Source organism: Harpia harpyja, chromosome 1, assembly GCF_026419915.1.
Source record: "Harpia harpyja isolate bHarHar1 chromosome 1, bHarHar1 primary haplotype, whole genome shotgun sequence".
Taxonomy (NCBI): Eukaryota; Metazoa; Chordata; class Aves; order Accipitriformes; family Accipitridae; genus Harpia; species Harpia harpyja.
Genome location: NC_068940.1, coordinates 12,860,357 through 12,880,484, shown reverse-complemented (window position 1 = coordinate 12,880,484; position 20,128 = coordinate 12,860,357). Strand labels below are relative to the sequence as shown.

The window sequence follows — 20,128 nt, the reverse complement described above, 5'->3', positions numbered from 1 at the left end:
ACAGAAACCTTTTAGCTTTGGTTGCCAAGAGCCACATTACAGCTCCATCAAGACGCGTTTTCTCAGATATCATTAAGGGTTAATACAACTCTATTGCAGAAGGTAAAGCTGACTTAAAACAGTATGTTTTATTCATTAGGCTATGATGCATTCAAATTTTTTTCATAATAATAAAAGAATGGGGTAGACTGGGAGGCTTTATTGAAAACTGCTGTTTACTTCCAGGCACACTATAAAGCAGAACGCCACTGTTACTCAGAAGATGCAGGAGATTGTCAAAGCAAAATTGAGATCTAAACACCGTAGATGTAGTCCTAACAATCTGTGAAGTGAAACATGAATGCTCTTGCAGTACTACAAAAACAAATGCACACACGCACACAAATAACCAACTGCAAAAGATACAAATATTTTTGTGGAGAAAGTGACCCTACTTCTATAAAGGTCACTGGGGATATACATGGTGGTGGCAGCAGATAATGCAACAACAATACCTGTGGTGTAATAACTATAACCGGCTTGCACACCTATTAAAAACTTGGGTGATATTCAGCTAATAGCTCAGTGTTGCCCATGGTTTCAACGGATGCCAGATAACAGCAATGAACAAGAGATTGGTGAGGGAACACACAGCTCTCCCCATTCTTCAAAGCATCTGACACCCAAAAGGTGATGCAACAGCCTGGGCATCATTAGGAATACCCACCTGTGTGGACATGACCTATGCGACAGTCATTCCACAGCAGATAATAAACAAACTAAATTTCTCTTATACACGCATCATCACAAGGTGAGCAAGCATTTGTCAGGATTCACTCTTTCAGAGTTATATATAACCTGTGCCATCTTCCCTATTCTACATCAAAGCTTACTGAAAAGGTGTGCAGAACTAGCTAACTTTCTTGTGTATTGGAACAAACAGTTATGCTTTCTGCATATATGAGGAACAATATTTTTCTTCTTTGCAGAAGTGCAAAAATAGACTCCAAGTGATCTTTCAGGGAATTGCCTAATACGAGGGAGGCACCCTTCAAACCCATTTTTAGAAAACAAAAGCACGGCTGTGATTACTTTCCTCACATGGTGAGAATGACATACACTCTTCTTCATTTTCCCCTCTATGTATTTTTTTTGGAATATGACTTTTTGTTCCCAGTTTAGCCTTTAACTAACTGCTTCCTAAGTGACAAATGGCATGCTATGGGGAGAGGAGCTTTACATTAGACGAAAATTCTCAGCCAACTTCACCCTTCCCTGCCTGGCTATATTTACAGCCACACCTTACATTACTGAGTCTTGAACAAGCACAAAGTGCCTGCAGAAATACTGCTGATTCAGAACTCTTCACCTACAGTGAGATAGCCTATTACACCCACTTCAGCCAGGGCTAGGTCACCATGCAAGACATATAGCAGGTTAGCAGCAAACCTCTGTTATAATTCTTGTTAGGGCTTTGGGAATTAATTTTTTTTTTTTTAAATTTTATTTAAAAGAACAAGACATTAAAAGCCAAAAGCTCTTCCTTCACCCACAGGAAAAGACATTCAAATCATATGTAGTGTTATTACTCACTTGAATCAACCATAATGTTCCAGTATGTCCTTCCCTAACTGAAATGTCATCTATACTACGTACTTTATAACTGACCATAACAAGTGAGAGGAATTTTTGTCCAGCACTAAGGAAAATGTGACCGAGATTAAAAAGTAAAGAATGAAATTCTGACACCCCTTCCTGAGCTGAGCACTGGCAAAATGCTGCAACTTCCAGGGACATTGCTATTCCATCTAAATACCAGATTGTAAAGGTATGAGTGATGATTGATGTTTCCTCACCAGCTTAAAAGATTCTGGAGTGAAGATGCAATGAGAGCTTTCTGTGACGGAGCAAGTAAAAGTGACATAAAATGCTTCAAGTCCCTCTGGCAAGACAGAGAGACAACAGCCAGATGCCACACCCTCTGAAGGGAGGCATGGGAGTATAACTAGTATTGAACATAGGGTATGTTATTTTGTCCTTTCTCCCTTCCCATCATAAGCAGCCATGGTCTACTCTGCTACAGGTATCTAGAGCTACAGAGGATTCAGGAAATTAAATATTCTATATTTAATAGTCTGTATTTAATATTCTATATTCTATAACTATTTCTGCTGAATGGATTATCTCCCCTACACAGTATAAGACAGCTGAACTCCTGCACAGCACAGATGCTAAATGCTTGCTGGAAACTTGGAACAGAACAACACTGAAGGATGAAGGGTTACCTTACCAGCTCTAATACCTGTTGCCATTAGAATTATCAGTATAGTATTTTATGTTTGACTCTCAGACAATATTAAAAGCCAGAAAATATTTGAGTGGATAACTGAAGTTCTAAATAAGCAAACGAGAAAGCAAAACCACGCAAGGAATTACAAACCAAAACAAGGCTGAAGATGTTAAGTCTGTACTGAGCATGTAAAGTTTTTACTCTTTCACCTTCTGAGTCTGGCGTAATGGAGTATTTTTAAAAATATAAAAATACCCAACAAGTGCATTTATATGGCTATTTATAAGGTTTAAAAACAAACCAAAACCCACCCTCATAACAAATCATATGGGCACAGTATTCTGTTAATACGATTACAGTCATATTGTGAAACAAGTCGTCTCTCAAAACGTTAGAAAACAACATTCACACATTATGTGAAATGTGTGATACTTGGCTCTGTGGATTAAGAGATGTAAAATTATTTCAGTTGCATCTACTTATAAATCATTTCTTTGTTTTTAAAAGCATGCATAAGTAATACACTTCATAGAGCTAACATTTATTTTCTTAGTTGAGAGAACTATCTGAATCAACTGGAAAGTTTAGTCCTTTGAAGTGATGACTAGTTTCACGACATGACTGAAACATATGCTACAGGTTCACTAATGAACAGAGAAAAGAGGGTGGACTATGAATTTTTTTTGTGGACATCACATCTCTAAGAACACCAAGGACTGATAAACAATCTTTTTCTTTTCAATAACTCGCCCTACATGCATTTGCAGTGGGCGACCTGAGGAAGTAGCTTATGTGGAAGGGGGATCTTGGAGCTTCCAGGCAAACAGCATCTGTAAGACAAGTTTGCTAAATGAAGCATCACTCACAGACAGCTCTGTGATGCTGTAGAGGTTTGATGCTTGTGATCTGTGGACGAGGAACCAACACGTCCTGTGCATGCTTCGGATACTCCCAGGAAGCAGCCAGGTGATCTTGCCTGTTACAAACAGCAGAGGAAAGACTCATGCTGGAGCCCAGGGAGGAAGGGAAGAAGTCACTGTAGGCCACAAGTCATTATGCCAGAAGAGGACCACATTTTGAGCACTGACAGAGAAGCGATCTGTGAAATGAAAAAAAACTGGGGCAAACTGCTGCAGCTCTAATAGGGCAGATGAACATGTTGTGCACTGAAGGCACAAGGGGTTGCACTAATGGTAAGTCCAGCAGGACTGAGCGACTGAACCGTGAATGCTCTAGCTTCATCTACACTGGGCATGACAGTTATTCAGCACCAGCTGGCAGGAACAAAGGGGGAGAACAGTGCCAACAGATGGAAGAAAGGAACAAGATCCTGCAGTGTTTGTGGTCCTGCTCATCAAGCTGGAAGCCAGCTGGAAGAGTGACAAGATCTCTGGTCCTTGAATTTCCTTATTAGAACTGACTCAGCTTGGGTAAGATCTCAATTTGCCTCAAGGCTTATGAGCCTCATAAGGCAACTTGCAGGGCCATGAAGTCTCAAAGTAAGGCCAGGAAGGAAAAATCCATTCTTGGGATGCATCTCGGCAGACCAAGACTCACTCCAACGTAGGAGGATGCAAGGTCACTTAAGAAAACAGCAAGCTTGTCATCTTGGTAATCAGCATGAACACGTCTGAGAATGAGCCTGCAGGAGGTACCTCTGGCAAGGGAATGGCGTTTGAGCAGAGACCTAATGTCAGATACACAGCAGGAGTGAGGAGGAGAGAATTGCTCCTCGACTACAAGAAACGGGTGAAAAGGAATAGAAACTGAAAGATCACAGGAGAAAAATGAAAGCAGAATGAAAACAGGAGTCCCCCTGCCCCCAAACCCTAGGTCCAGCCAACAGCACTTGAGAGGAACTCTGATGCCCACCACAGCAATTTTGCTTTGTACAAACTACATCTGTTTATTATTATAGTTACCAACAGGACATTGCTGGGGAATATTTCCCATGGGTGATTGCACTTTTAATAGTACATGTAACAGAATATCTAGAATGCCAAGTTTTGTAATGACCACAACAAACATTTTATGTAAAAAAACGAAGAGTAAAAAATAGTCATCCAAAATGCCTGTAACTCTGCTAACACTGTCCTGCAAACATCCACACACCACAGGCAACATATCAGTGAGAAAGCTTCAAGCTTGGAATGAAACAACATTGATGGGAGAAAATAAATGGAAAAATATGTCCTCCTCCTTTTTTTCCCCTTCACTGCTTTGGATGTACACATTGTCAGGCCTTTGAGCTTTGTTTAATTATTTTGTGCAAGGGACTGGAATCCTCTAAGTATTTATCTGTGCATGTGAGAGTGTGAACAAAGGGCGAAATGCAGTAGCTACACAAACAAGTTAATAGGACTTTTAAACTACTGAACTATTCCTCAGCTTCTACTGTTTCAATTTCTCATTCCTTAAAATTCAGTAAATCCAATACCAAACCATTAAGCAATTCTGTATCTGCTTCGATAAACAACATTTGATTAATGATAAGAAGAATGACTCGGGATGGTATTACCAAGACGACCCACGTAGTACAATATATTTTAACCATCTTACTGGAATAAAATACTGTTTTACTGAGAACAGCACTGTCTAGCAATGGTAGACCCTCAGAGTGGAAATTCGAGGATGCCATTACTGTATTTGTGACCTGTGTGAAGGCTGCATAGATCTGCTGTTTTTTATCTCCCCCAAGTGGTCAAGTGAGTTCGTAAGTCTGCCTTAGAGAAGCACTTCCTCCCTCTCTAGAGCATCTTCTACAGTGTCAGATGAAAAGGCTAGTGGTGGACCAGGAAAACTTTAAAGCTGAACAAAAATTCATTAAGAAGGTAGAAAGCACAGGAAACACCCAGTGTCAAAAGTAACCCAGTTACTCCACATATTCACATATAACCCCTAAGTTTAATTCCTAACTCCCTTCCCAGCATACAAGTGACTAAACTACACCTTGAAATAGTACTCATGTTTCACAGTTTACAAGTGGGTTTAATCACCTTGGTACAGATTTACTAATAATTTATAATCCAATTTGTCTTTGAAATAACTAATATTTCAAGCACTTGACATTAGAGGTATCTGAACTCATATAATCTCATTGCAATTAATAGCCTCAAACCATTCAATTGCAATCTATCATTACGTCTCAAACAGCACTGATTACAGTTACTTTCCGTTTTTCTTTAATGTCTCTTGTAAATTGTAGTAAATAAGCAGGTAGCCTTCACCCTTTTAGTTATATGTATGTTTAAAAAGTGGTGAAAAGGGTATGGAAAAAGAGGAGGAAATCCTCATTGTTATTTTAGCTATACTCTAAATCTGTTACAAACATTAATGTGGCTGCAGGCCAGTTTAGACAGGATATAAACGACTGTCCTCCACTTTGCTCTTTTCTCCAATCATTAAAGTTTACTTAATATTCATGAAAAATACTTTATATCCCTGGAAGCTAAAAGCCTCTCTTTATTCACAGAACAATTACACCTCTGGCTGTATCATAAATTACCAACATTGTCAGGACAACATACTTATAACCTTATCTGGAGGGCCAATCCTAGATATGAGAGAAGAGATTTGTTCTCATGCCTAATAATTAGTAAAAATGCTTTGCTGTTTAAAGCTCTAAAGAGTGCTTTTTATTTATGGTTGTCAAATATTACCAGGATCACTAGGAAATCTTTCAAAGTCAGATAAAAATTTGAAATAGGGAATTTCCACTGGTGTTTGTGCTTACTGCTCACACACACTGAATTTCCCAAGAGATATATATGCAATTCTGTGATTGATCTTCCCAGAGAAGGTCTAGCTGGAGGCAGCTGGCTTGGGCTGGGAAAAAGCAGTCACCAAACACGCATCTTTCTCATTATGACAGGCAAAGGTGGCATTGAAGGTGATATTAAAACACTTTTCTTGCCTTGTCAAAGCTGGCCCTGCAACTGGGATGAAACATGCACAGCTTTCCACAGACTGAAGTTCAGAAGTACATCTTAACTTCTACTTCCATTGGAAAAAACAAACCCAAACAAGAAAAACCAAGCAGAGTTTTGTAGAAACAACTTCTGAATTACAACTTTGGCTTCAGGTGTAACCTTATGGATCCACTACTGTTTTATGCCTACAACTTTATTTTTGATTTCTTATGGCAAGTGCTGGATTCTACAACAGGTAAGACTAAGGAGCTGTTTTAGTCCAATTCCCACTCTCGCCCTGCAAAAGTTTTCAGAAAAATTCATGATGTTGATTGAAATTCCAGTGTTTATCTACTCCCGAAGCAGTATTTTCTCCCACGAAGTAAGAGCAAGATACTTCCTAGATCCAGTAGGGAATGTAGTTAAGACCCATAAATAAAAACATCCCTTTGATTTAAAAAAGATTTTAAATATTTTGATCTTAAGAAATAAGGCTAAAACAAATAAGCTTAAAATCTGAAAGCTGACACAGATAGAAATCTCTGCTAAGTACTACTTAAATGTCACTTTCTACACCAAAAGTAATCTGTAGCTCATATACCAGAGAGCAGTCATATGATTACTTTTAAGATGGAACAATGGAAATTACAGGTTTGAAAAGCATATACCATGATCAAATTAAACACTGCTTTTCTGCTTTGCACAATTTACATCTACAGAATTTACTTTTTAAACAATATTGGCATTTGGAATTTGTTTATATCAAAATATGCAACATTATTCCTGCTCAAGTTCCCTAGCTCTTTGTGTATCTATACAATAACATTATCCTTAGTTCATTGTAGTAGTAGTTGTAAATTTTCTTTGTAACCAGTTTCTGTGTAAAAGAATTGAGTGCTCAGATAAAAGAACAAAACAAAAAATAAAGTCCTTAACGCACTACTGTTAAGAGTAGCTTTTAGTTCCATAAACTAAATGAGTCACTGATGATGCTTGTTAATATGGTAGTAGAAAATAGTATTAGCACTAGCAATTCAGGACAGGTTTGCAGGGATTTCCAACCTATGTCAACTGTCCTTCCTGGCCTTCAACCTTAAGAAAACCAAATTTGAACAGCAATGGTCAAATACCACCAAAGAGAACAACCACTGGATCTCACTTTGTTCTCATTGCTCATAAGCTGAGTAACAGCTGCCCTTTGTGTTTGTCCTTTTGTGTACCAGATACACAAAAGAAAGACAGACCTATTTCTTAACCAGCTGCTATGCACTGAACAGAGGACTTCGTGCCCACCATACAACGAATATTGGGCCACAGAATTGGCTGCACAAACAGTACACTGGGTAAGTGGCTTTTTAATATTATTATATTGCGTGTTTCTCCTACATAAGTTTTACAATGTATCCGTATACCCACTGTGTATAACTTAAAAGCTGTGCAATATAATAAAGAAAAATGCCACTTACCTGACTTTCCATAATTTGGTCTACAAGAATTCAGAGTCTCACTAGTATGCTAAATATTGGGATGTCATAGGAGAGCAAAGAGTCAGTCTTTTGACAACGAAGAATGTCATGTAGCCTAAAAAAAAATTACAAAGGGTTTTTGCTTCTCTAAAGGAAAAAACAGACTATATTAATTTTTCTGTTAAGCCAATCATTTAAGTTTTCCTTCCAATGAAAGAGAAGGTGTTTCTGCCACTTTCTGCCACTCCACATACCATTTCTATATACCTTCAAAAGAGATCCATTAATTTTTCCTAAATGTTTTTCCTAAACATTAATTCTCTGTTGATAAATAAATATATCTCCAATACATACACCAATTTTTAATCTATTTAAACCATGTTCAGGGGCAGGAACAAGGGTAGGAAAGTTGGAGGAATTTCATAGCCAGACACAGAAAATTAGTCAAAAACCAAAATAACTGTTTCTAAAACTACAGAAAATTTACTGCAGCTTTGTAACTGTTTAAGTGTTCAATCAGGCTCATATAGTAAGAATAAAAATACCCCTGGATTTAGAGAATGCACCAGGCCTGCAGGTGTCTTGACACAACATAAGTAAAATTAATGAAAACATGACTTATAAAGGGCAGGACAAAAAAAAACCCCAAACCCTAACAAAAGCAAACGGAACCAAAAAACCTTACCAAATTCCAGAACACTGAATTGCAGTGTGCTATCAATAAAATTTATACATAAAATTTTGTTTTAAAAAATAAAAATCACTTACCCTTTACATAGACACAATACAAAGAGATTTACTGAATACTGATATATAAAATAACAGTGAGCACTCTAAGATTCTCTTAGTGCAAGGAAAGCTGAATCTGTGGTAAAAAGTAGGTTCAATTTTCTGCAGAGGTATAACATACTTTACTTGTACTGAATAATCAGGCTAGACAGATACCTAATGCCCAAGTCTACAGCATCCTTTGATAAGGTGTAAAGAAACCTCAGCTATGGAGGCACAGTTCAGCCACCTTCTGACTGAGGTCAACTGAAAGCCAGCTTCACACATGAGATCAATAAGAAAATGAATAACATTTCTAGCCTGACATTATCTGTGCAGCGGTGATTGTAAGACACTGTCGATTCTTCCAAAATAACAATACCATTTACAATGCTGTAATCTCCTTCTTACTCTGAATATCTCCAATTCAAATAAACAGACCTCTATCATGTAAAATGGGGTTAGTTGGTTTTTGGGGCAGACTATAGCAATATATTTTCCTGTGATATTACATAGTATTCCAGTTAACGTTTCTCAACTCCTGCAGGAAGTCCAGTTTTGCAAATATATGTGCCAGTGAAATAACAAAGGCTGAACTTTAGGTTCATATACAACTCTACACAAATTCACAACAGAATTAAGAATAAAATATTGCTCGGTATTAAACAACCAGAAAACCCCCATTGTGCCTCTGTAATGTCTGGCCAAAATTGTTCTGCATTTGGCGCTTTTCAACGATAATCAGGAAATTCATTACCAATGCTTTTAGAATAATTTGCTAGATGTCTGTTGGTTATTAGGGTTTCCATCCCCAGAACCTTAATGGCAGCAGAACTCAAAACTGAGGAAGGACAAAGCAAACTTGAATTTCTTCACAGATTACACAGGAACTAAACCAAACTCCTTAGGACCCTTGAGAACAAATTCAAAACTCACACGAACTTTAAATCCAAACCACTGTAAGCTCTCTAAAGCAAAGTTGAAAATCTAAAAGCCATTTCCTAAAAGAAAAATATACTCACAGCACCCAACACCAAAAAGCATCTTCACATTAAAGCGAGCCTTAAACCATCTTTGTCATACATGCAACTGAAGAATTACCTGTTTTAAAAAGGGAGAGTCCAAGACAACAGGTAAAGATAAAAAGGATAAATGATGTTCTACACTGCCAAAGCTTGTGGCAGAACCAGCATTAAAAGGTGGGTTTTCTAAACTTCTGTTCCTTGAAAATAAACACTTGATTATCTCACAACCTTTTCAAGTTTCTTAGATAGCCAAAAAAGAACACGAATAAATATACACCACTTTCCAACTCAGCTATAGGGTAAAGGCATTACATTGTTTTACCCTCGCAAAGTTTCACCGCCTAAATGTTTTCTTTCATCTCAGGAGAGACCTTCTCTCCAGTGTCATGTTCTTCACATTTGTTCTTTAGCCATGGCATTGGTCTCCATCCATCCTCTTTTTGGTGACTACCATTTAGTATAGGTTACTGCAGAAACATCTATAATCAATCTAAAGTTGTGTCACAGGAACATGGTCCTTACATGTGGGTTTCAATCTTTCAAATGAAAAGACTATGCCAACAACTACTTGTACCACAGGGGAAAAATCTCAAATTGTTTATTAAGAGGCATGTTATAACAGCACCTTTTTGTTGCCTTCTGGTAAGTGCTCAAAGACAGTTTTGAAAGAAATGTGAGAAAGGGCTATACAGCAAATACATAACTCTCTCTTACGATGCCTTTGAAAATTCTGAGGAAAAGAATGCATTATATGCCTTCACCATTGGTTTCCAAAAGACTTCTGATGAAAAGAAAGTCTGAGTTTAGCTAATGGTTACAACAATCAAATACTAGCACTAATAATTTGTAAAGGTCTTATAAAAAAAAACACCCACACCAAAACCAACAGTGAAAACAACAACAAAAAACCCTAACATATTTTAGATAGAAAATATCATCTGAACCTTCCACAATACTCTTACCCCCCCCCCCCCCCAATCTATCATGAAATCACTAAACACTGCAGGACTATTAAGTATTTTGGATTTATGGTTCTAGGTCTCAAGGAGGCTGCAAGGTGGAGCTGTCATGAGGGGGGATTTCCTTTCTCCCTGTGACATGGTCCCTGTGGGAACCACAAGTTCATCTCACAGGGAGTTAAGGAAGAGCAGTCCATCTGCAAAATACAAGGTGGTACTGGCATCCTCTTCATCCTTCCCACCTGTGCATGGTACAGGACTTCTGCATCCCATGCCTAAGGCCTGGGATACAGACACCCTCCCTGGCTCCAACTGTTGAGTAACTCCTTGCTCCTCCTCCTCTCCAGAGAAGTGCTGAAGAGGGCAAGTGCAGGACCAGGACAGGAGTACAGCCTCCTGCAGGCGCAGGGAAGCAGAAACATTGTCAAGGTGGGATGAGCAGCACACTGAATTGTGTAGAGTCACTGCCTTGTAACTTTGGTATTATTCAGTGTCACATAAAGTTGGAATTGGTTTGCAGCCTGTCTTGGTAGTCTTACCTTCTGCTACGTAACCATAAGCTTCTTGCATTTTAGTTCAGTTAGTAACGAATGGTAGAAACAAGCCAAAATAACTGTGTGTTGATACCTACAGCATAGGAAGACAGTCTGCTAAAAAGAACACATTAAACGTTCCTAGAAACCAGAAGTTTAGTGCATTTTTGTACTTACTACAATAGCAACGAAATGCTTAATTCTAAATATATAGTATCACATTCCAAACAAATATTTGAAAGTCATTTTTCCATTCCTGCCATCCCAAAATCTCCTGATGCTTTCACAACCACAGATAAACAATGATAGTTAATTTTCAAACAGGCCAATACCTCCAAAACCTGAATCTCAGCTAAAACCCAGTGGAAAATTTTTGCAATACACATTTCTAAAAATGGCCCAATATATCAGCATACTACAGCACAGATTTTTACTAAGGGTGTGAGGTTTTTCTCAATGGGATATTGGAAACAGCATTTCAGCATCATTTTAGTCACAGTCTCCTGAATGTGATAATAAAAGAACAGGAACATTATTGCAAGAAAAGTCATCAACTCCTCCTCTTCTCAGGTTTTCTGGCACTTGAAGCATGTTGTTACCTTACTTGATCCAAAACCAATACAAATGTGACCTGGAGACACAGACTGGCAGAACAGCCAGCTGGCTGGCAGAACAGCCAGTTGGATCAGGGCAGATGTGGCTTCATATTTCAGGACTTACAGCCCTGCCTCTTACAGAAACCTTCTTTTGACCACAAGATGCTGCTCTACTTTTCTTTTTCTTCTAAAACTTGGATTGAAGGGTAATAAGGTTTAAGATTACGGTTTAAAATCATCTGGAGGTGGATGAGCACGTACATGGAGCACCCAAAAGAAAGGAGAGCACAGCAAGGTACCTGAGTAAGGACAGACTACCCAGAGCCATTTAGGATATAAGCAGAATTGCAAGAGCAACTCCAGTGGAGGTAAAACCTCCACAAGCAGTCTTCTTCATGATGAGTATTGAGCACACAAAAAGCACGTGAAATGTTTACAGCTTTGTTTGCTTTTTACCTTCTGATGGATCCTGGGATTAACAATCATGCCATGTACCAAAGGTAAAAGTACAGTTGGTCATAGGATGTGGGACTTGATAGTCTTCCTATATCTGCCCCAAACCCTAGCATTTCCAAATCAGAAATATCTGCAATTGATTCTTTCAATATAGGATTATTTCCAGAACAGATATTGCTTAAATGGATCTCAGTAACAGAATTTACGTTGTCCCCCTCAATGTGATTTCTACCAGTGGTCCCGCTTAACTAATACTACAAAACAGAAAACAAATAGAAATCTGAAATGCCCCCATTATTATTCTGAAGAAATGGCACTGAAAGATTCTTTATGTTAAATCAGGAGATCAAGCTCGCAGTTCTTCCAAAAATTTTAGATGAGACTAGGAAGTACTTCATGTTTTTGCTACAAAAGCATTCTGACCTGATGAGTTCACAGTAGTAAGCTGTTCAACACCTTTCTTAAGAGATAGAGAGTAGCAAAGAGAGGAACACTTATAAGTAAGTGTAACAATACCATGCATTAAAATGTCAGGTTGAAACACCAAGTCTTTCTAATACCACATTCAAATCTACTCCATTCTTACTTTCTGTGCAAGGAAAAGAGATGAAACTTTCTACTTCTTACCACAATGAGGGAAATTCTGCCTAAAATAAAAAAAAAAGCTAAATTTTTGTCTCCATATTTCAAAACCCCCCAGATATTAACTTCAGTGAGTTTGCTTAACTATTGCATCCATATCCCACGTTGGGATATCCCGTATCCCACGTTGTGTAGTTTGATGTGTGATCGTAATAGCTAGGGTAAAATTGTTATGTGGAATTGAAATTTTTTGCAAGAATAGCAGGGTTTTAAAATGTATCTAGGCTAATAAGTGTTAAATATATGCCATTTGACAGATTCGAAAGCAGACTGTTTCACAAGTACTATTACAATTCGTACGGCATTTCAGAAGCTTCAGGCTAATAGCAATTCATACATGTAAATTGCCAAGAATTGGCAAGAATGCTAAGTTTTATTTTTGCTGCTTTACCAAAATCCTTTAGAGAGACTTACCACTACTTCACAGCTGAGATCTACAGGAGAACTAAGGGAAAGGTCACCTCAACCACAGGAGTTTTTCTCTAAATAACTCAAGCCAGATTATTAGTTTAGTTGAAAAAAAATCATGCTAGTCAAAGGGCTATCTGATTATTCACTCATGTTTCTCAGTTAATACACAAACAAAGTATTATAAATCAAACCTGGATTTTGGAAGACTTCATGTCTCTATGACTGAAAGTCAAGTTTAGAAAACAAATTCCAGATCCTACCATCGTGTGATGTAGATTCTGATCTTTTCAAAGCACAGTCTAACTACTAATTATAGCAGGAACTCTCACACACAAATGCTTCATTATTTAATTACAAAGCAACAATCTGATTATGTCTTACAATGATTCAGAGCAATGTTAACCTATCTCAGAAACTGCAAGCTCAAACCACAGCAGGCTTCGGAATCAAGCTTTTTGAAGTGTGTCAGGTCAGTAACATAATTTCATCTTAGGACCCTTCTGCTTTAAAGTAGCTGCGTTGCATCTCTGGTGCTGGAAATTAGTTCCCTCTGGCAGCAGCAGGAAATATAAATTAAAACGTGTACGTTGTAAGTAAAAAGCAATGAGCAGTTATTGATCAGGAGTGACCTCCCTCCACATGGCTGCATGTTGGCTGGGAGAAACTCCACACACTGCAGAAGTGATGGTTTTTATCACTGAAATTTATCAAGTGTGGTGGCACTGCGGTATATATCCTACCAGCACTAGATGATGCATGGCTAAGAGTAGACATCAAGAGCAACTAAAAAAAAAAAAAAAAAAAGAAAGAAGAAATCATGAGCAGTAAGAAAGTGGGTAAAACATTATGACTGGAGATCATCATCTGTTGTTTTTCAATTACTGAAGCAGACTTAGCACAGGTGTGCAAGCAACACTGTGCAATATCGAAACTGCCTGCATACTGTGGGGTAGCCCTGATCAGTTCTGCTTGGCATGGAGGTTGCAGGTGGGCAGAATACAGCTGCGTGCATTTCAGAACTGGAAATGACTTTGTAAACCATCTTTTGTTGCTCTTCGTTTCCAATCAATCGCATGTGGGCAAGAGGACATATCCCACTGTACAAATGTTAGCTGAGTATGCAAATGAGCAGCTGAGTATCCATGCCAGTAATTTTCTTCTGTACAGAGACTGGCTTGTTTGGCAGCAATGAATGCCACAGGCAGAGAACTGCCTGTAGCATGTAGCTGGAAATACACAAAAAAATACTCTGTGCGTGACGCTTTAGGTAAGAAATTCTGGGCCCCAGAGAAAGACAGAGTACAAGGGGAAGATTATGGACCAGGAGGGTGAAGATGGCTAAGTGTGAAGCCAGTTAAGGTGTGGGAAGCCAGATGTGGATACCAGGCAGGAGCATTCAGCTATGGCCAGGTTGGTCCTTTGAAACTGCAAAGGCCTGAGCTACCAGCTATACTGAGGTAGGGGAACATGAATTATTACTTTGTGTCCACATCAAGAAAAACATATTTAGCCCGAGCCTAAAAGACTGGTCCATCATCACCCCAAAATACTAATCATGTGATCTAGTTACAATGTTTTAAAATACTTCTTCATTTGTTAAAAAGGACCAGCCATGATGTACACAGCTCCTAATGTGCCACCACTACAAACAAAAACTCCACATTTTAGACGGTAGGTCTGACTGGAAAGAGGCGAAGGTTGCATCTAGAAACTTGGTATACAGCTACTGCAGCTCACACAGAGTTGATACTGAAGCTGCACTGACTGACTCTCTCATAGTCACACGGAATTATACGCAGAACCATGATCACAGCACTCTGCATTTGCATTTATTTACTGTACTGATCTACTTCCAATACAGTAGTAACAGATCTACCAGTAGCACACTAAGCATAAATTTACATTCGTACAAGAAACGCCACATTAACAATGCTCTTCTGAAAGTCCCGTTGCAAAAGAAGATGTGGTATTAATCTACAAGTGCAGGACCCCAAATACATATGCCTCACTGTGATGAGCTGCAATTTGTCAAATTTTTATGAACTATAGGACAGTGGGTATTCAGTGTCTCTCCCCACGTGCCTAAGAGAAACTCCTTTAGCTGTACATCTACTCCATAACCCTAAAAGCACTAGGCCAAAACAAACCAAGCATTGTGTGTTTAAGAATACCAACTTCAAGAACTTAGAGGCTGATTCTAACGCATAAAGGTTAATGAGAATTAAGGAAAGGAAATACAAGCCCCCAATTATTCTGCAATAAGACTGGCTATGCTTTTATTCCCTTTGTTGAAGAGACTCAGGAAAACATTTCTATAAAAACATGTTAAAATGAGAAGCAAATGGCATTTAAAACAGCTTCACTTCCTACTTCGGGTAGACCTGAGAGCAAGGGGAGCAAGCATGTAGGAAGGACAGTGCTTGAAGAAAGAAATAAAAGCACAGTAGCTGGCACTTCTCTGCAATAATATTATCAGCCTGCTGAGAGCAATTACAATAGCACAGACAGCACTTGCTTTATTGTGACCTTATTGAATTAAATCTGAGGAAAAACCTCTGAGATTCAGCAGGGAATTTATTAGAAAATTTTAATGCCAACTTAAATTTGATCCAAAGGCCTCAATACTAAAGGTCATATCCATTACTATACGGTGGGAAACCTTGGATCTCTCTGCTCCTATGTTCCACCCTTTCTCAGTTTTGTTTTCTTTTGTAAGAGCAGGTCAGATTCTCCTCTCAGCTTCGCAGCACTCTGTATTAGAGGTACAAGACTGATATTTACATTTTTAAAAGCCTTAGCCAGCAAGTCAAATAAAGAACCCCAATCTTACTTTAAATGAAAAGTTGAAAATGAAAACCACAATCAAGCAGCACTGACAAAACTAATGTGCTATACAGCTGAATTTTACCACCTTATGTAGATATACAAAACATATAACCTGATCCTCACTGAATTATCTGCCACCACTTGCAGATCAACTGCCATCATGACAGTGGAGTCAGTATGAACTCACTACTGACTTGCACAGAATGGTAAAAGCTGTGTAGTGTTTTTGAAAAAACAAATTCTTAACTCTAGATTATTGCAAACCTTTGAAATTGGAAGTACCATCACTGAAGTCTGATCAGCTGAGTTTCAAAGGCTCCTTGTTTGCATATCAGCAAGCACAATGGTGGCAATGGTTACTGGGTATTTCTTCAAGCCCCATCATTCCCCCACCCAGAGCTTTCAGCTTTACAACAGGAGATGCACATGCTAAGCACCTGTGAAAAATATAAAGCACGCTGTGTAGCTCATGAATTACTCCCTGAAGGAAGTATTCCCCACAGATTTGCAGGGTAGCTACGTGAAGTTACTCTTAGCTGAAGATTGAGGAAAGAAACAGAAACATAGATGGCCTGTACTTTACCAGAAGATGAAAAGGACCACAAGTTCTACTTTTACACTGTACCGATTTTTTTCAAATAGGAAACTGTATTAGAAGGAAAAAGCTCATGTTCTTGAATGCTTATGTAATTTTGAAGCTTACACTCTAGTGACTTCCCGAGTACCTTGAGCTCTTAAGTGCCCATATATAGTCAGCATAAACGTGTGAACACAAGTCCAGATCCTTGCTACCAATCTGCTCAGGTACCCTCTGAATAAAAGAGCCTTCCTCTCTTTTCAGCCTATGAGAATATACATTATGAATATTCATTACACTCCTTACTTTCTCAGTAGCCTCAGTATTCACTTGATGTAGGATGTCTGAGGAAAGGAAGAAGGTTAAAAGACAAGTTTCCTGTACCAGGCTCACTTAAGTATCAAAATATATCCCACCTGATGACCTGGTAGCAGCAATTTCAGTCTTCCTCAAAAGTACTGGAAAACCTGGCAATTCAACTAGTTTAATCTACTGTTCGGGCTATGCTGGCATTAAATATATTTTTGGAGGACAGTGCATGAAAATCATCTTTTCTGAACTTAATACACACAAGATTTTACATTTTTCATGCTAACAGCCAAATTAAATTTAGTTTCATGTATGTCTCGGGTATCTTTGCAGGTTTGAAACCAAAAAGGCAAATACAATTTGAATGCCACTGAAAGGTTACCACTTCTTAAAGACTTGCGTTCACACATTCATGCACCGACCCAAGCTTACTTACCCTTTCAGACTTGGATGCAAACGACCTCTAGCTCAGAACCCGTGCAGAAGTGTCTGGGCTGACATGCCATATCAGCTGCACCCCAGGATGCCTGCTTTTGAAACTAAATATAACTTATTCACACAAGCACCCTACCACAAAGCCCTCTACATGGAACATGAATATACTTAATCTGCCATGCTAAAGAAAGTGTCGATGGTTTTGTCTTCAGAATTGCTTTACCCTTCACAAAGAGATTGATTACACATGCTTGCTTTAATGCGACTTGATTTGGTAGCCACTGTAATTTTGTTCATTAGATAGTTGTGTCTTATCAGCTTTGTCTCATTCGAAAAAGGAGGGACAGGCTTAATTTATTACTTTTAACGTTTGCAAGAAGTCAACAGAATGGCTGCTAGACTAAAACTGAAACATTTAATATTTTAATTTGTCATTTCATATAAAAGCTAGCCTTGATGTTAGACTACAGACATCTCAGTTTTGTATACTGACAACAAAATCTCTGGGTCTGATATTTTTTTTTTTTAGGACCTGGGCAACACATGATTTTTTCCATTAGTAAGCAGAGGATAGGAATTACAGAAATAGAAATTTCAATTACAACACAGGGTAGGATGGCATCAGGCTTCATACTAGTGTTTAACTCACCTGTTTGCCAGCTATTTTTCTCTCATACAAGTTCAAAGAATTGAAATAAAAACTATCCATCTATTAACAACAGTTTTCAACTAACAGTATCTTATTTGAAATACAGAGAAATACAGTATTTTAGAATACTAAGCTGGAGTACTATGTGAGGATGGAGCCAGGATGGAGAACAAGAAAGACAAGAGGAACGGGAATGCGGACATGTCTGATCTTGAATTGCTCAAATGACAGGGAACTTTGCTACCTGCACCAAGATTTGGATGTTTAAATCAGTCCTTTTGTTTCCTAGGACTGAGACCCTCGTGAATTTTTTACTCACCCCTTGCTAAAGATGGTTCGTTATCATCAAGTGTACAAATACTTATTTCCTACTGTTCCGACTGCTTAAAGAGGTTAGTCATATTCATTCTCCAGCTCTTTCAACTCCTCACCTGTTGTTCTTTCCCCAAATAAGTATTTATTTTTCTAATCTCATTTTCAGTTTAAGCAAATGGTGTATCTCTAACTCTATGTAAAATACCATTTAATTCTACAGCATTTCAGATAACTAATTTAGTCAACAGTTCCTTTCACAAGTAGCATTGTAAAATTAGGCCCTACACAGTAAGATATTAAAATAATTAAATTTATATCATATTTGAGTTTAACAACATTAATAACTTTTATCTGAATGTTTATATGTATATGTATGTTTACTTGAAAAATTGCAGTTCACCTTTAGGATGTCAATTAAAATGACAAGTAAAATTGCAAAAAAACCAAATAGCTGCTTCCCTACTTCTCTCTTTTCCTATCCTGGTGTTCACACTAGCTCTCATTTGATTAGAAAATAACAGCATTAACTATTAAGTCTTTCTCCACTGCTCATTAGGCAGGGCTTTTAATTTTTATATTGTCTTCAGTGTGGCCCATAAAACATAGTAAGACTGACACAACCAATGTGGTCAGCATCCTGCCAGGTTTCTGTCTAAGCAGATTTTCTTCTCCAGTCCACTGCTATTTGGGTCTAAAGGGGACAGAGAAGAGAGTGATGTAGATGATAAAGGGATACCTACTGACATGGACAGTGTTGTAAGACTTGGAATACCATGCTTTACCTCCTGCTGTAAGCATATTTTGGGAACCTGGGCAAATAATTTAGTTCTCTGTGTACCAAAGTCTTTAAATATTATGCTTAAATTTAAACAGAAGTAGCCTCCTTCATTTCCACCTCAATATCTTAAGGACAGGCATGTGGTGAAATGCACAGTTAAAAACAGGGTGCCTTATCTCCCAGACCTCACTACTACTTCTGTAAAGCAGCAGTAGTACTAGTAATTCTCTCTGCCCTCTGCCTTGCTTTTACAGCTGAGAGAAAGGAAACAGTCCCAGCCCTGACAAGTCCCTTAGGATGGCACAACAAATGTAGGTGTACTGTCATACTCACAAAATTATTAGTAATAAAACTAGCACTTTTGAAAAGACTTACTTCCTTTTTTTTACCCATAGAGCATACCATACATGCGGTAAAGGTATTTTACTGTCAATGGGTTAATGCTTCAGTATTATTCTACAGCACGACTTCGCATACCCATTTTTTCTCCTCTTCCCCCAAGAGCATACATACAAATAATTTAAAAGCAATTTACAGCATGTCAAACTGCTTAAGAAGACTCTTAAAAATCTAATGTATGAAGTTAACCATTGGCATGATTTATTATTGAAGTTCCACTGTTATAACTTGACAATTAAGAAATATTGATAAATGTAAACACACTATTGATGTCAATTAAAAAGCACAAGATTGATTAACCTCCCAGAGGTATACTGGCACAAGCAGTTGGAGTGTAATCACCCCCAATAAGTATTCACTACTGACAAATGTGCATAGAAATTAGACTTCTGCGAGACAAAAAGTACTTTCAATTAAAATTAAGATCGTTAGAACACATAATCAAAGCATTGGGTCAACAACAAAATCAACAGAATTACAAACAAGATCTGTATTAACGTGAAAGGTTAAGCGATTAGGTCACATAATGCTCTCATTAAACATACACTCAGATGAAAATATGGTTAAAAATTACCAAAGCAACTGCTCAGCAAGTGAATTATGCTCACAGGAGAAAGACTATGAACATATTATTTAGCCACTACACTGCAATATTCATAACTGCCCTGGTGAGGGACAAGACATTGTTTACAGGATAAACAGCAGATCTTTGTTTCAAAGCATGTATTTATGTACATTCTACAGACGACCAAATTATAAAGGTGAACTTGAAACTCTGCTTAGTAATGGTTCACTTCCTGCAAAGCA

General features: G+C 38.1%; 1 protein-coding gene across 7 annotated transcripts in view; it reads right to left on the bottom strand.

Moving 5' to 3' along the window:
* LYRM4 (LYR motif containing 4) overlaps positions 1-20,128 on the bottom strand; it is a 93,596-nt gene that overhangs the window by 38,959 nt on the left and 34,509 nt on the right. Inside the window, exons 3-4 of one of the 7 annotated variants that reach the window (XR_008234079.1) lie at positions 17,182-18,835; positions 16,124-16,296 (exon numbers count right to left, since the gene is read on the bottom strand). The exons of 3 other annotated variants lie outside the window; for them this stretch is intronic. Coding sequence is in view for 1 of the 4 variants with exons in the window: in XM_052779625.1 (XP_052635585.1) it covers positions 13,652-13,816 (165 nt within the window). In the remaining 3 variants the exon portion in view is untranslated. Of the gene's footprint in view, positions 1-3,135; positions 3,369-7,643; positions 7,759-13,636; positions 13,817-16,123; positions 16,297-17,181; positions 18,836-20,128 lie in introns of those variants that run through there. 3 more of the 7 variants (XR_008234103.1, XR_008233995.1, XM_052779625.1) reach the window with 3 other exon arrangements.